Here is an 18,654-nt window from a genome sequence, read left to right as displayed (position 1 = left end):
AATTATTGTATCCTTTGGTACACTGTATGGTACAATTTTTCAAGAGCCAGATTATGTTTTGAAATATGTTACACAATCTAAAAAATTAACCAAGGAACCATTTTCTATAGCCCAAATAATTGGTTCGAATTTGCTAGTTTTTGATTTATTAAGAAAATGCACGCCCTCTAGATATGTCATCAATGTCCACATGTCTCGAATCTCCACCCCTTTTTATGCTTCACGGCACATTATCTATGGGAAAGTCATGCCCGACAAATTTTTTCATGTGAATACCCATGACTTCTATGCATAAAATGAATGTTTGCATATCCCTAAATTCCTACATTTCATAGAAACTGATCTCAAAAACCATACATCATACCCCAATTGTACAACTCATCAAAGTTGGTTGATGTGGTTAAATTAATACTATTAAGCAATTTATACTATTAGGACTAAAATAATACTACTAAGGAGAGGAAATAGCTGGTCATCAAAGACTACTATTTAATTAATAAATTCTGAAAATATATACTTACTTTTGCATTGTCGCATGAGAGTCGCGTATTAAAGTATTTACATAAACTTTTCATAATCTTGTTATTTATTTTGTTGCATGCTGTTACGAAAAGAAAAATTATTTACATAATTGCATATAAAACTAATTTTAGGAAATGTTTTAAAATTTCGAAAATTAATATGAAATAAAATTGGTACTTTAAATTAGTGTGAAATTTGTATTTGTGCGGTAATCTAATCCAAAATGTTTGAGATCAAATTTTAACATTTTGATTTTTTGTTAGTTGCAAATATAACAAAGATCTTGAAAAAACCATTTTGTGAATATGTACTATCCAAGAAATAACTACGTGCCAAATTTAATATCTGTAGTTCCACCCGTCTATAATATAGAACGTTTAGAATGATTTCTTCATCATGCTGTTTGTAGATATTATATATTTATATAAACATTATGTTGATATTGAGAGTGTATTGATCATGTATTATACTTATATTCAAAGCTTTAAAATATGACTTCTTGAAATTGTCTCTTTGAAATAAAATCATCTACTTCTAATAACTTTTTGAAATCGAGGCATAAGCTTGTAGCATTCTGTACAATAATGGCAGATAAAAGTAGCACTAAAGCATTGAAATAACTATTTCTCACAAAAGAACCCGAGCAAAATGTTTTCTTCAATGCAATAAAAAGTTACAAAACGCCTGCCAATTTTCTGTTTCGCAAAGTGAAAGATAATTTTTTTTTTGTGGGATTTGTATTCATGCTATTTAATTGGCTATAAATATAACTCCTTATATTTCGAAACTCTTTATTTCATATATGAAGGGAAAAAAGGATAAAATATGTCATAGCAGTAGATGTTTAATATCTAAAGCTTTTTTATTCGAAGAGAGAATTCTTTTTTGAAAGTTTCTGGACAAACGATTCAATTACACACGCAGTTAAAAAAAATCGTTTGGTTTTCAGACAAAAAGAAGGGGAAAAAATCTTTTGAAAAGAGAATAAACAAACAAATTGATCGTTGAAAAGATTCGTTTTTTACGAATATTTTTAAGAAACATTTGGAAAATAATACATGATGCTTTTTTCAATTATTAGCTAATTTTGAAAAATATTCTTTTATATTTTAAAAAATAAGGGAAAAATTTAGCTAGATTTAATTAAAAAATAATTTTAATCTTTATTAATTCTTTTAACATGCACTATTTATTAGTAAAGAAAAAAAAAGAATCACTTCAATCCAGAACGTTGTATTAAAAAATGGAACAAAACAGGGATATTTTTTATAATATTTATAAGCTGTTATATTATCTATTAATTGCATCATAAGTTGTGAAAGAATTTCTTCAAAATAATCTACAGACTTTGTACTTAAAACTTGTCCTTGCTGTTTAAGAAAAGATTATTCATATTTTTAGAATTTTAATTAGATATTTGATTAAAAATAATGGAAAGTTTGATTTTTCATATATTATTGCAAAAAGAACCTGAAAATCTTCAGCATTTTAAAATTCATAAAATAGCGTTTTCAAAGATACTAATTTTATTTCTGTATTTTTATGTCTTTAATTTTTATTAATTTTTAAATATATTATTAATTATATTTTAAAACAACATTTGTCATTGTTTTGTCATTGGATTTAAGCTCATTTGACTTGTGAAAATGTTAAATGCACTTCATCTTTACAATAAAGAAAGAATGATTAAAATAAAATAAGTATAGGTAAATCATGTATAAAATATTATCATGCTTGGGACTATATGTTCAGATTATACGTTTAAAATTTTTTAGCTGACAAATTAAAATAATTGTGGTGTTTTTATCGCTTTCCTAATCTAATCAAATATATTTTTATTCCCATTAAAACTTATTTTCCTCAAACGTATTTCCAAAGTTTTCTTTCCTCTAAATTCAGTGTTGCCAAATACTCAATGAAAACATTTAACCCAGGAAATTTATTTTTTATGATTGTTTATTATTTTAGGTTTGATAACGGGAACATATTTTGCGATATCAACACTCATGAACGAAATGGTTTTAATACATTTTCCTGTAAGTAACAATATTTATTGTTTTTTAAATTTATTTTGAAAAATATTATACAAATATTAGAAGAATATTTCTGAGGGGAAACAGGTCTTCTATTTTTGTATTAAAAAGCTGTATTAATTATTATATTATAAAAAACTAATAATAATCGATGAAAATTTACTTATTATATTTTTAGGCATCTTTTTACTTTCTTTTTATGGGGTATACGAAGTACTATAATCGCACAAAAAAAAATTAACACGAGTTTCTAACTGAGAATAAACACTTGTTTATTCTCGGATTCTCCGCGCTTTTGCGCATGCGTTAGGATGCGTTTATTTAGTCAAAATAGGGGTGAGAAAATGATGAAGGGAGGAGATGTTTACATTTAACTCTAAGGTGAACTCGTATTATATGCAGACTTAAAATGCGTAAAAACTGAGGATAACTCATGATATTGTCGGAAAAATAATACTAATTCACAACAAAATATTGTAGAGCAATTTTTGTTTACTGCAAGAGACCTAATAATTATGGTGAACGAATGGAATTGCCAGTAAATTATCTTGAACGAATGGAATTACCAGTAAATTATCTTGAATAAAGGGAATTACCGGTAAATTATCTTGAACAAATAAAATTACCAGTAAATTATGGTGAACAAATGGAAGATTTAAGATTTCTTTCTTAAAATTTGGTAATTTACTTTCTTGCAAGTAATAATAATTTTTTATGCTAAATCCTTTTAATTTGTTATTGCATTTTTAATAACATTTTCAGATTAACAAGGATAGATAATTTCGGTCACATTTGATGATATTATATTTTTTAAACAAAAATTTATAATTCCCCGAATAATCCGTGTTCACCTTATTGCTAAATGTAAACAACTCCTTTCAATTTTCCTCTCACTTTTTTCTTTTTTGATGAAATAAACTCCTCCTGACGCATGCGCGAAAGCGTGGATGATTTTGGTATTAGAAAATCAATAGAATAACTTGCAAAAATTATATTATACCTGTAGGTATGCTGTGTGCTGATAATAATTTCTATAAAAATTAATATCCGAGATTATTTTTAATACTCGCAGGGCGAAGAAGTCGATGCTGGCTGGATGGGAGCCATCATGGTCTTCGCTGGAATGATTGGATCCATCATTCTTGGGGCGCTTTTGGATAAAACACACAAATACAAGTAATAAAAGTATTTCTACTAACAAAATCATAAATTATTAAATATGTTAAAGAAAAAATTTAATTTCTCGAATTAAGAATTTTGTATCTGAAATTCAATCAAGATAGCTTTTTTATTGTGCTGAAGTATGTTATTCAATGAATTCTTGATTCTTCTAATTAAGATAATATTCCATATATTTTTATTTAAGGAATTTTTAGAAGATTATGCTATTATATCATTAATTTAATGAATTTTCACTTGACTTGAGAGAAGAAAATATAGCTGTTCGGTAAATATCATAATCTAAATCTGTTAATAGACATTTAGCAGACGATTCCTTTACAGACATTTTATAACAGCTACCGTTTTTATTTTCTTAAAATATTATTAAAAAGTAAAAGCAAACGATTTTTTTTGATAAACATATTTTTTTAATATTATTTCGTTTTTGTATAATAGCTGATGATCAATTGTAAACCTTCTGGAATCTGGCAATGTTTGTAAGATACGCTGTTAAGTTGAAAGAATAAACAAGCCGATGGAATTCTAAAATGCTAGGAGTATTATTTTAGTTTCAAGAATTTAAGATGCTCTGCAAGCTATAGTTTGAAGCTTAAGAAACGGGTAGTTTCTAGAAAGCATGCAAAAATAGCATTCATTTTTATGTGTTCCTCTTTTCAAAACGTTCATTTAAAAAGCATTATACAGTTATCATTCTGCAAAACTGCGTTTCCATGTTCGCTATTTTCATATAAACCAGTGCGAAAAGTCTCTCCGAAACTTTATCGCATGCTATTTCTAATGTACAGTTTGGTGTTCATAATTCCTTCAGCGAAGCACATTTCAAATTGTATTAGATTTTAGAATTATGTTATTATAATAATCTTACAACGTTCCATTAACTCGAATTTCCTTAATTGAACGAAGACTCATGACATCAAAATTATTAAAAGCGTATTCCGGTAGTCTGTTTCAATGGAAAGTTGTTTTTCGTCACTCTGTAAATTCAGTTTCTTATTCTTTATGCAATTTGCTGAAAGTTTTTATTTTTTAATCTCAATGATAGAAAAAAATCATATAATTAAATATTTGATTAAACCATAAATTTGTTTTAAGTTCATTCTTAAAATGAATTTCATTATTAAAAATTGTACAAAAAATATTGCACAACTAGTTTGTAATTATTAAAAAGATAATTTTTTTACATTTTAAAATGGCATACAAATCAGTTTTTTGCAATGATATTTTCGGAAGTTGCAGAAAAGAAGGGAAAAAAATGCCAAAATATCACCTTATGTTTAAGTGATAAAAATACAATTTTAATTAAAAGTAAATTTTAATAAAATTCTAATTACATTTTAATTAAATTCTAATTAATATTAAAAGAGTAAGCAATTAAAATAAAAATAACTACATACATTCCCACCCTTCAAAATACATTTATATTGAATTCGGTTGTTTTTGATCAGAATATCTAGTTTTTATAACCTTAATACCCATATGCGTGTTCTTTTCTATTATTAGAAGAGATAGAGATAAAACTGCACATGACATGCTGGCAAGAATCGTCTATTACTGAAGAAATTATTCATTTATGAGTATTCAGTAATTTTATATTTTCACCAGGAAATAATACAAGAAATTATAAATTTTTCTTAAAAAATTTTCGCTGATCTTAAAAATTTGAAATCAATATTTAGAAAAATATTTTTCTTCAATAATTCTGAAAAATAATTTTTTTTCATTAATTTTGAAAAATAATTTTTTTATTAATTTTGGAAAATAATTTTTTTTCATTAATTTTGAAAAATAAATTTTTTTTCATTAATTTTGAAAAATAAATTTTTTTTTCATTAATTTTGAAAAAAAAAATTTTTCATTAATTTTGAAAAATAAATTTTTTTTCATTAATTTTGAAAAATAAATTTTTTTTTCATTAATTTTGAAAAATAAATTTTTTTTTCATTAATTTTGAAAAATAAATTTTTTTTTCATTAATTTTGAAAAATAAATTTTTTTTTTCATTAATTTTGAAAAATAAATTTTTTCAACTACACATTTATTTTTGTTTTAGATCTCTATCGTTGATGGCTTTCATTGCGAGCTTTTTGTCAATGGTGGCGTATTTATTCTTAATAAGGCTGGAAAAAATCTGGATACAGTTTCTGATGTTCGGTTTGTTAGGGTAAGTAATTTTAAAATGAAAACTCAAATAAATAAGCAAGAATTATATCCAAAATACTTTTTCACATACTTTCTAATGTGTGTGTTACTCGCTTCCCCGCATAAAGCTGTGACCTTGGGTTTGAGTTCATTCATGTTTTATGGCACAAAAATAGCTTTTGGCTACACTGCACCAATTCATCGAATTAAAACTGTTATGAGAAATTATAATAAAACATGCAATTAAAACCTAGTTCCAATGAATAAAAATGAAGAAACCATTATGATGAAAAAATGGTAATAAAAGATTTGGGCCAGAAGATGTAACTAAAATGTTTAAATATTATTATAAAAACCAATATTTTTTATTAAAAAAAATTAACATGAAGACATTTCGAAATCAAATCAAGCATACCAGGACATGATATCTGAAATAATATTCACCGCTGTGGAGCAAATCGTGAACATTATACAAGACATAATTTTACAAAGAGATGCAAAAAGATTGAAAAAGACGAAAATAATTCCTTGAAAATCCTTCGTAAGAGTATTATGATAAAAGGTTTATAAGTTAGTCTAAATCTTTCTAAATATTTCTAAAAAAATAAATATTATTACTTATATTACTATTATTTATATTATTACTGCTTAGCTGCGGATATCATTAATTGTTATTTTTATTTAGGCCGGGATAGTAGGGCGTTGGATTTGGTAGAGCGTTAGATTCGCATCCCTTGGGTTGTGAATTCGAACCCGCCAGCCGAAGACTCTCCGTGTGTGGTGGTGGCTGGCGCACGTATAAATCTGTCGTGATCACAAAGCCCTCCATGTCGAGAGTAATACCACTGGGGGTACTGGATCAGAGGTGATCATTCTATGATTCAGGTCTAAATTACGATCTGTGGTTGAATGAATGAAATGCATGAATGAAGTCCGTCTCCTCCCCGTTAAAAGGGTTGTGAAGCGTGAGTAGCTAAGTCGTACTCTTAGCTCTAAATGGCGCTACTGAAAAATAAGAGACGCAAAAACTTCAGCTTAAATTCGCTAACTTAGTCAGAGCAGGGCTTGTCTATGGGAAGTGCCATCAGAAACAACAACAACATTAATTTAATATCATTAATAATTGTAGATTTGGAGAGGATTGCCGTATCACTACACATTATACAATCTGGCCGCAGGAATTTAATTTTTCCTTCCCCAACTCGAAAGAGCTACTGTTAATTAATTATTTTATTTATTTTTTTTGTATGAAATAAATCTACCCTTATTAAAATGTCGTAACATTTCTAGAAGTTCTGAACATTTAAGCGGAGGAATCAATCCGTACCCCCCCCCTCTTCTTTTTCATATTATTACTGTATTTAAAAGGATAAATAAGATATCAAGAGAATTAAAAAGATTTGTTAATTGTTTTTAGGTTCATTATGACTGGATATCTACCTGCGGGTTTCGATTTTGGCGCAGAAATAACTTATCCTGAACCGGAAGCTATGTCCGCTAGTTTGCTAAATGCTTCTACTCAGGTAAATACAAATTCTATTCTGTTTAGAAAAATTCAGGATACTTTGAAGGATATTCTATTGAATATTGTAATTATAAAACAACACACTTAAAATAAAGAATATCTCATTATGAAATATATCACTTCGTTTTGTGTTTATAAAAGACCATACTTTTTATAACTCTTTTCAAATATGTATTATAACGTCCGGCCACAATATTCGTCCACAATAGAAAAATTTACTTTATAGAATCGTATGAAGTTGCAACAAACCCTCGTTTAGGATTTTAGGAAACGATTTTTTTAAAATTATTTTTGGATATCCTTTAGAAACTGATCCTTGAGAAACTAAATCTCTAATTTATGAAAAAATGCTATAAGAAAAAAGAAAAACTACTTGGACACTACTATATTTCAAACATTTATTGCATCTTTACATGGATTGAAAGAGTAGAAACTTGCTCAATAATGCCAACGAACCATCTAATTAGAAATCGGAACTCATAAGTCAGGATGCTAAGATGTAAATTAAAGCATACCTCTGACGAGTTGAAGGATATAATTTAAGAACTGTACAATATTGGCCGAATCTATTTCGAAAATATAGGATTGAAAAAAAATTGTCAGATTTGGTGGGTTCCACTTCTTCAAGACAGAAATGGAAACTAAATCAGTAATGAGAAATAGGGGAAAATACTCCAACTTCAAACATAATCGTATTGATTGCAATCGTATCGTCGTTACCATTTTCCATTTCATATTCTTCTGCTTCACATTAAAGGCATTTGTTTGAAGTCAAAGTTCAGTCGCCAACTCGTCAGAGTCGCACTATATCAGCTGCAAAATTATTCCTAGCTGTTCCCTATCATACAAAAATATTATGAAAGGAATAGTTATTTATGTCAATCTGCTTGATTAAAAACATTAGCAAATATATTCACATCATATTCTCTAACAATTTTATCATATATGCAACTAATTTAAATAACGTTAACACGTTCACTGGTTTGGTTTATGCCTGTGATTTAGAAAACTTTATAATTAAATGACTCCTCCTCTCTTTGCTGTCTTTTAACTGCACTTGAGAAATGGTCATCAAAGTAGGTGATAAATATAAAATAACAGGATAATATGTATGAATTACAAGTAAGTCACGTGGCTGCTAACGTGTTAAACAAGTGTGACAATTTGATAAAGAATAGAATAAAAACATATATCTCGCCGCTAACAAAAATAAAAAAAGAACAACGTTCAATAACTAAAAGGGTGAATAACTCTTACCTCCTTCTCCAGACTGTTGTCAACAACATAAAACAGCAAGCAATGAATTCATATTCGTGATGTAAGGTGGCATTCATTATCCACGCTCTTTCATTGTCCGAATGCGGTGATTTCCATTTCCATTATCTTTTTATATGATTACCATCATGAGTTTAATAATTCTAGAAAATAATGGAATCTAATTCCTAACACTTTTTGTGTGTTAAATTGCTTGTATTGTGCTGATCGGAAATGATTCATCCTGTGTTTTGATTCTTTTCAGATATTTAGTATAATCCTCACGAATATCGCCTCGCCTCTGTTGCAGATATATGGAGATTTCTCGTCGAATATCTTCTTTTGTGCCTGTCTGCTGGTTGGGACAATAATTATGGGTAAATTATCATTCACGTAATGTTTTTAACATAGCTTTTGATTGCTAGGGCAATTGATTACATAATTGCACAATAAATCCATTGTAATCATAGCCCAAGAGCTAAATTTCCGCGTTATTATATACATAGATTTCTAACTAGACATATACTTTGAATGATTTATAATGATAAATAATTATATTTTATGTTTCAATCTGTAAATGCTGAAAAGATGATGATAATAATAATCAACTTTTTTTCAGAGCTCACTCAGTCAAAATTAGAACAGTTATGACGCATAAATATTACAAATAAAAAAGGCCAATTTTTTTCTGGTGAAAATTTATCGAGTTATTCAGTTTTAAATTTCCAATTGCAGCGGTTACATAACTCTACTACCTTCTCTTTTGATACAACAGATGGCGCTACCTTATTACCATCAAGAGATATTTCCCATGTTCCTTCTGGGGAATCATAATTAGATTATTAAAGATTATTAGATTGAATTGTTGTCGTGCATTTTCCTGTTCATGTTGACTTGTGAAATGTGGAAGTTAATAACTGTTAATAGTTAAATAACTGTCCCAGAAATTCGTGTGTTATTTTCACTTACCTTATAATGAAGTTATAAAAAGTCTCACCCTTCAACAATATTTTTATCCGTTTTACAAACTGTCTCGTGCTACTACCGAGGTTGATTTAAAATCTTAAATCATCTAAAATAGTGATCTTCAAAGTTACATAACTTGGTTATTTTTGGTCATAGAAGAATATATTTTGTTTAAAAAATTAGTTTGTAAAGAAAATTGTAAAGAAAATTCTATTTAATTTGGCTAATAGGTACGAAGGATTATATAAAAATTCAGGTCTTATAATTTTTTTCAATTTTACATTTATTAACTTCATAAATGTATAATGTTATTCTTTAGGTTAGAACATTTCTCATTTAGAGAGTTTTTGAGATTGGAAGTATATATTTATCTTTAATGGCTTAAAATTAACTATCAGGCTTGGTTTGGAACAGTCACTAATTATCTCTTATAATAATAAAAATAAATGTGTGTTAGTGCTTTCTAATTCAGGCCATTTAACCAGCAGCTACCAAATTTTGTACTTAGTATAAACACTAGAGGATGGAAATATGCACCTCTGAGAAATTTCTTCCGAAATTTTAAATAGAATTTTAATTAATTAAAAATTAAACTGAATTTTGTGGTATTTTTTTAATGATAACACTTTAAAATATTATTGCACAAAATTTACACCATTTCAAAATTCAAAAAATTATCTTCTTAATTATGCCAATGGAATAATGGGGCAATTTTTCTGAATGTTGGCTACTTTTTTAAATTTTTGTTCAATTTTCAACAATAGATTACATTGTTGTATTGAAACTCGAATCATTTTCATTGTATCGTCAAATATTTAACAGCGGAAGTTTCTTCCATTGTTGGAAACGACAGAAAAAGGAATTCTATTTAATATCTGTGTAGTTTACAAATTAAAAGTGAAATTGCAATACCACGAAAGTTAGAAAACAAATGAATCCTCCAGGAACCTTCCTAATGCAGAATGAAATGACCCCCCTTAGGAAAGTTCATGCAGAGCTAAAACATGTGCCACACTATGATAATAACCTTTTCCGGAATAATAGGCCTAGCATTAAGTCTAAGCGATTTAATTGAATTATATATTTAACCAATATTCTCAGCTAACAAAAGTTCTCTAAAGGCTACTAGTATTTACATATTTTTCTAATGTTTATTGGTTGGAATAGTGAAGGCAATGAAAGGTGGGCCATTGCATTTCACTCAATAAATTCTTAAATTTGATCAGATGCAATTATCGCTTATTGTTCCAGTTTCCAGCCAAAGAATAACTTTGCTGTCATTTTACAAAGAATTAAATTGCTGTTTGAATAAAGCCAAAATGCTGAGTGGTTTCAATACATCTGAATTGCGCTTTGATATGGATATAATACATTACAGTAATTGTATATTCTTTAAATTGTTGGATTTGTCATCCAAAATATTATACTTTATTTGCTCTCGGATGTCGGATATAATTTGTATAGATCAGATTTAAATTCCCGAGAGAGAGAGAGAGAGAGAGTAAAAAGTTGCTTTGCGATTAAATATCAGATTGATAATCGAAGAGGAAAGATTTAGGTAAGAAAGTTATAAATATTAAAAAGACATCCAAAATGGGAAGGTTGTTTAATTAGGTTAAATTTAAAACCTAAATTTGGAAAATATCTTTAATCTCTTCTCAGTTTGACCGAAATGTTTTGAATTCATTTCAGTACATTTTACACAGAAGAAAATGCTTAGTAACAATTATTGATTTATATCTTCCGTAATTTTTAAATAAACTTTAACGAGAAAAAAGCAGTGTCTTCAGAAAAAGCCTATAAATACATTTCTATCTGTTTGAATTCGCATCATCATGCCCCCCTCCCCTCAAGGAAACAATTCCTATATAAAAATATTATTATGGTATCATAAAGGCCTATTTTAGAATAAAAGTGGTGACAATGAGACCTGAAATAAACATTTTGTGTCATTTGTTATAAATGAAGAAACTCTCTGATGGCATATAATATAAAACGTTACCACACAGGTAATAATGATTAATGTTTTTAGAATATCAATCGACACTCGATAAGGTTTTATTTTTCAGGTTGAATTTTCACCCTTTTTTTCTGAAATTCGATTATAGGATGCCATCTGAAATTACAGAATTACACTTTCAAAATAGAAATGTTTTTTTTCTTTCAGTGTTTACTGACAAGGATATACTTACAGTCATAGCATGTTTCGCCGATCTTGTTATATAGTTGATTTATTTCGAAACTTTATATATCTGAAGTCCCCGGGTATTCTCTTCTGTGTAATATATACTAAGTAGAATTACGAAGATTTCACTGAGATTGTAATATATATACATTTACAAATGTTTTTTTCAAATTTACTCTTTTTTTAAAAAAAAAATTACTCCCGATTTGATTCAATTAATTTTCAAAGACTCATTTTATAAGTCATTTTCTATATTAAATTTTAACTTAAGATTTATCTACTAACTATATCCTCTCAGATTAATAACCTGTTATTTAAACTCAATTTTATACTTCTTTCCAACTTTATCCAGGTTTCATATGAATCATATCATAATTTAAATGGTTACCCTAAAACTTAAAGCGTTATTAAATAATTATAATAACTGTTTGTATATTTTATAAAATCTTTTTAAGACATTGAAATTTTAAATGGCTTCTTATATAAGTAGCAAATAACGTGCACCTATAGTAAAGTGTCTATACTGAATATATTGAGACAGGGTAAAGCAACCTTAAGAACGGAATAATGATATTATAAATGATTACTCAAAATATAAAGGTGTTCCTCCAAAAAGTTCAATTAAAAAATGTGAGCACTATCTTAATAAAAACACTGGGGAAAGTTTCATGGAGTTATCTTTAAAAGTGGTGGACATATTTACGATTACAATTTTGAACTCACCTTTATATGAAAACAGAATCGTCTTAATAGATTCCTTCAATAACGTCAGATTCCTCCCCTTCCCAGCCCATGAGTACTTTCCAGATTCAGGAAAAAAATTCGTTGAAAAATACTCTCGGATAAACAGTAAGATAATAACAGAAAATGCTTGTTTCAATTTTATGACGGATGTATTTAAAATGTTTAAAACTATTTCTTTGCTGACAATAATTTAGTTTTCGAGAAATTTTTCCTAAATTTGACAACATTTTAAAAGATTTTGACAGAATATTTGCAATAATATTTCCCATTGCCTCATTGTAATTTCAGACTTTTCTTATTGTTTTTACAAATATTTAAGCCGGCGTCCTGACGTAGGGGTAGCTCGTCTTTCCCGTGATCTGGGCGTCCCGGGTTCGAGTCCCGGTTCGGGCATGGTTGTTCTTCATCTGTTCTATCTGTGAGATGTGTGAATGTGCCCCCCTGTGAAAAGGGGTTGTGCAAGCGAATGTGATGCGTGAGTAGCTAAGACGTACTCTTGGCCCTAGTTGGCGCTACTAAAAACAAGAGACGCTCCCTTGGCCTTAAATCGTTGACTTCGTCAGAGAGCTTGTCCATGGCAAGTGCCATTAGAAACAACAACAGCAAATATTTAAACTTTAATTGTATTTTTCTTAAAGGATGAGGAACCTTTTTTATTTTTTCATATTCTTTTAAAATGTCGCAATCAGATGCAACTTTTTAATTTAATTTAATTTAATTTTTTTATTTACGGTAATTTATACGCTAGAGATATTAAGAATGATATGCAATCAATTGCATAAATATAACATTTTTTAATACCTTTTAAATTAAGGTATGCAAATACACTAGGGATGGAGATTTTGCAATTTTTTTGTAAAATATGTAAGAAAAGTCATCCATTAAAGTCATTTAATTACATATTAACTTGAGAATACCGACAATTATTGTCGCAGACTTATACCTGTCTTTTCGCCGTCTATTTTTAAAACATTTTAGTAGTTTTTTTTTTAATTCTTTGTTTGACACGGTTGTTCAGAAGCAACTTCTTTTTCATTTCACTTCATTTATAAAACTTCCTCAAGTTATGTGAAACTGAATCGTATAATTTTATTTTTGACTGAATTATTATATTTGCCTTTTTGATGTCTATTTTAAAACCATTACTTCTAACTTTTCAATAATTTTTTCTTACTCTTTATATGGTCTGGCCGCTCAGAAGCAACGTCTTTTCGTTGATTCCTATGGAAGATTTTCAACTCAAATATTTTACTTATCTTTTTACAAAGTTTTCTGGGTAATAATTACAATAAATTAATTAAAATAAATTTCTTAGCATTAATTAAATTTAAATTAATGCATCATTTCATTAAAATAAGTTTCCGAGAACTATTAAGTCCATTATAAATATCTTACAAATTAGTAATTTGTACGAGTAATAATATTTTGTACGATATAGACAATATACTTACGAGTTCTTAGAAATTTATTTTAATGCAAGAATGAATTACAAATTCTAATATAGCAAGTAATAATAATACAAAAAAATGGTTCAAACTCAAATTTAAATAATTAAAAAAATACTAATGTAAAATAGTTTGCAGAAGTATTAAGAAACAAGGCTTTCATAACCAAAATGTGTGCCATTGAAATTTTGAACAAAATGAATCCATTAATTGGAAAGTAATGAATTCTATTTGACAAAGTTAAAAAATTCTATTTTATTGTTGCCAAATTGAAAAAAAAATTCTATTTATTTCTATTTGATAAAATTGTCAAATAGAAACAAAATTTGGTGTGCACATTCTAAATAAATAGGACATATATATTATATTTACGAGTTCCTATTAATTCTGAATTAAAGGATGAATTTTGTTCTGAATTTCGATGACACATTCGGTAATGAAAACTGTCCCTTAATAGTTTCTCCAAACTATTTTACATCAATATTTTTTAATTGTTTAGATTTGAGTTTATGCCGTCTCTTGTATTATTATACTTTTAGTATTAGAATTTATTAGTTTGTACGATATAGACAATATACTTACGAGTTCTTAGAAATTTATTTTAATACAATAATGAATTAATTTAAATTTAAATAATTCTTAAAAATTTATTTTAATGCAATAATGTATTAATTTAAATTTAATTCTTATAAATTTATTTTAATTAATTTATTGTAATTATTATCCAGAAATCTGCGTATGAAGGCATACTCATAACAATATCCATATATAGCATTTAGAGTTATAGATCTCATAAGAACAAATGAAATGCATTGCTTCTGAGTACACCAAATAAAAAAAACTATTGAAGTTTTAGAAATAATGGCTTGAAAATTGATGGCAAAAAGCAAATAGAATTAATCAGTTTAAAAAATTCACACGATTTTGTTTTAATTATCTATTAACATTAATTCTGCAATAACCATAAAAGTATATAAAAAATTGTACTCACAATTCTAAGAAATGTAGCAAAGCAAATGTTTATCTCCGCTTTGTAAAAGATGCTGAAACCGAATGCTAAAAGTTCAACCCAAGAACACCGTGTTTATATTCGAAACAGAGAGATGTTAATTTCACTCTTTTGGCATCACGATCAACTTAAATTATCTTAATGCTTTGAATACAATGGGGGGAAAAGTCATTATCGAGTCGACATATTAAATGCCATATACTTTGCTGCTTTGTTTTTAGAAAAAAAGTCTCTCTTTCAAGTTCTGTTTTTATAACATTTGAATAAATAATTTAGCCGATATTTATAAAATTAAAGATTTATTTAAAATTATAGGTTATAATTTTTTCAATTAAAATTTATCGTCTCATTTTAATTTGGAAAGTCTAATCATTTTTCAAATCGTCCATTTCTGTGAAACACACATAATCCATTAATTTTGCATGCAGTTTAATATACTGTTAATTTAATTAATAATGCATTGCAATTTAATATTCTGTAATCAGAATTATAAAAGTAAGATATGCAAGTTAGATAAATAAGAGTGCGAAATTATAAAAATAAGAATCATATTTACTTTCATGGAAATAAAATAATTTCTCCTAAAACTTATGTCTTTTAATGTAGTTGTAGATATACCTGATTGAAAGAATCTGTAATCAGAATTGTATAAGAACACAAAATAACAATTCAGAGTTATTTTGTGAAGAGAAACCATGATTCCAGTTCGTCAATTTCTGTACAATGAAAGATGCACATTATGTTTAAATGCGTGGAATATTTTAAAATAGTTGTAAGAAAAAAAAATTAATCAAAAAAAAATTTAAACAGTTGTAAGTTTTAAATATAGTTAATGGAAATAATCTGCCGAAATGCTTAGAAAGTTAGAGTATTTAGTTCTTTCTATATAAATTTTATTTTGGAAAATATGCTGAATGTTTTTTAGAATTACGGATGACTCATGGCTTTAATTCATAGATGATTAAATTTTATTCGACTGTTTTTTCTTATGGATTTATGCATTAATTTTTGTATGACGTTTTTTGCTTACGATGATTTTTGAAGATAAATACCAAACATAGATTGAAACTCAGCCGATCAAAGAAAACAATATGCATTTTTTTCTACTGAATTTGCAATTACATTATTTTCTACTGCAACTCCTGAATTTTCAGTAATATTGCAAAAATTAGTAAATTTTCAAAAATAGAAATAATAAGAGAAAAAAATAAAAATCAAGATATTTTTTAATCCATTCTGAAGATTCTTTCTATTGCATATGCTTTCAAACTTTCAACTATTTTAAATTTTCATTCAAACTTCATCGACTGTTTATGTGCTTTGCAATGGGATGATTTTTTTCATTGGATTATGTAATACCAGAAACTATTTTGTTAAAAAAAAAAGTGTGATGTTTACATGTGAAAAGAGAATTCATGAATTTATTTCCATTGTTGCGTCAAGAAATTTTTTAACGTATGCATTCAAGTGCGAAATAGTTATTGCTTATCGTGAGTTTTAAAATACAATAAGTTCAGTTTATTTTGTAGTTTAGAAAAAACTTTTTGAAATGCATTTTTCGCATAAGTTAGTTTTTTGAGTCAAGAGAATTGAGTTTTTAGCCGTCGAATAAACTATAAACAAATTAGTATAAATAAACAGCAAACGATTTTAAATAAATTAGATTCGAAAGAATAATAAAATAAGGGAAAAACTCATGAAAAGTATTTGAAAAGTATGATATTAAATCAAAAATTGTTTTCTTAATTATTATTTATTTTCGAACATTTAACTTTAAAACGATAATATTAGGCATAATTATCCACATAAGTTTGCACTGAAAGTGACATCTTTTATTAAATTAATAGAAACGCAACGATCATTCAAATACTTTTAAACAAGAAATTTTCTTGAAATTTCTGAAAAATCAAACTATTAGTACATGAAGCGAAACAAATATTTTATCTTTCTCCTATACAAAATATACAATGTCTTCAAAAAAATTCAAGCTCGAAAAAATTGAATTTTTGACGAATCAATGCTTCAGACTCCCTGAATCCGAGAAACAAAATTCTGAAATTGTGTCTATCGCTCTGTCTGTCTGTGAGTATGATAACTTAAAAAACACTTTGAGCTAGATTGGTGAAATTTCGTATCTTGTTTCTACCCCAATTTCAAGACTTTTAATCAGTTTTAAAAGAAATCAAATTTAGGGTAAGTTTTTATGTTTCTCTGATTGTCTAAATAAATAATACTATAACTATAAAAAAAAAGATATATTAAAATATGAAACACAGATTTAGAAAACAAAATGTTTGAACTGCGTAAAGTTTCTAACCAAATTCGTCAAGAGGTTGACTTTTTTGCGACTTTTATTTTCGCAGCGTGCTTACATAGTAGCTAAAAAAGCAACGAATTTAATAAAAGGAATTTGGAATGTGAACTTGCGATTTCGGTTATAGTTCTGAGTCAAAATTTCATTTTCAGTGGCCGCAGTTGTAGATTAAATGGCCTGGTTTGCAGAGCGTTAACACACACACCCAGAAACAATGGTATAAATATACATTCATCTTCATTATTAGTAGAGATTGAGATAATCATTTTTTCATAAAGTAGTTTTTCAAGTTAATGAGAAAAATTTATCTTTGAAATCAGTCGCCCATTTTTCTATAGAAAACAGAATGTGATATCTCAGATTTGCATAAAGACTCGTTTACAATGGCATAGTTATTGGCAACAAAAAAAACAATGTGAATTCATAATTAATACTATTTAATAAAAGGTTTGAAAAAATCATGTGATAGAATCTTATGACTTTCTATTGAGACCAATAAGTATACACCATAACGCGTTGCTAGATGCATGCAGTTTTGTTTATAATATTTCTGTGGAACCATGGGAATTAATTGTATTGTAGTCAGCTATGAAATTTTAATATCATAATTACTTAAATGGTTTGTATCTCTAAGCTGTACTTCTTTTGTAAGACATGAAAATTGTTCAGAACCAAGAAGTTTCAAAAATAGCGCGTAATTATTTTTCGGATAGAGAAATTTTCAGAAAGCAAAGGTGTTTCAAAATTTGAATTAGAGTTTTAATCAAGTAAAAATGTATCGAAATTTTAAAATTTTTCCCTAAATACGGAACATATTATCAGACAAAATGCAAACTGATTTTTCAGTGAGACATGCATTTTGCATGTCTCACTAAAAACTGAGTTTTAATGTGATAAAAACTGACATGTCATTGAGACATTTTTCTTCTGTTCATTTTTTGATTGTAATAAAATTTTTAAAATTAGTTTTAAAGACAATTTTTTTAACATATTTTCTTTATATAGCAGTGAACAGAAAATAATAAAGCTGTGAATACTTTATAACTATCGAATAACTACACAAAATTAATTAATGTATTTTTCGGTTTATTACAAATCAATGTTTTAATAGTTTATAAAACATGGATTTTTTTTAGCGTCATAATGTTTTAAGGCTACTATTCTTTCTGTAAAATAGCGAGATTGAAAAATTGATTTTCATAGAATACTGCCTTCTGCAACTACCCAAATAAATATAGAATTAATGTTGTCATGCTAAGAGAAATATTCTATTGTAAACATTGCCATGCGCCAACGAACATTCGATTTTTAACATTATCAGTCTATTATAAACATA

At 27.3% G+C, this 18,654-nt stretch overlaps 1 protein-coding gene across 5 annotated transcripts in view; it reads left to right on the top strand.

The window, feature by feature from the left end:
* LOC129962065 (feline leukemia virus subgroup C receptor-related protein 2-like) overlaps positions 1–18,654 on the top strand; it is a 108,196-nt gene that overhangs the window by 88,012 nt on the left and 1,530 nt on the right. For all 5 annotated transcript variants that reach the window (XM_056075808.1, XM_056075778.1, XM_056075801.1 and 2 more), the window contains exons 6-10: positions 2,491–2,558; positions 3,628–3,731; positions 5,788–5,898; positions 7,294–7,399; positions 8,921–9,032. In XM_056075808.1, coding sequence (XP_055931783.1) covers positions 2,491–2,558; positions 3,628–3,731; positions 5,788–5,898; positions 7,294–7,399; positions 8,921–9,032 — 501 coding nt within the window. The remainder of the gene's footprint in view (positions 1–2,490; positions 2,559–3,627; positions 3,732–5,787; positions 5,899–7,293; positions 7,400–8,920; positions 9,033–18,654) is intronic.

The sequence above is a fragment of the Argiope bruennichi genome, chromosome 1 (genome assembly GCF_947563725.1).
Source record: "Argiope bruennichi chromosome 1, qqArgBrue1.1, whole genome shotgun sequence".
Classification (NCBI taxonomy): domain Eukaryota; kingdom Metazoa; phylum Arthropoda; class Arachnida; order Araneae; family Araneidae; genus Argiope; species Argiope bruennichi.
This window is presented reverse-complemented; position numbering and strand designations above follow the sequence as displayed.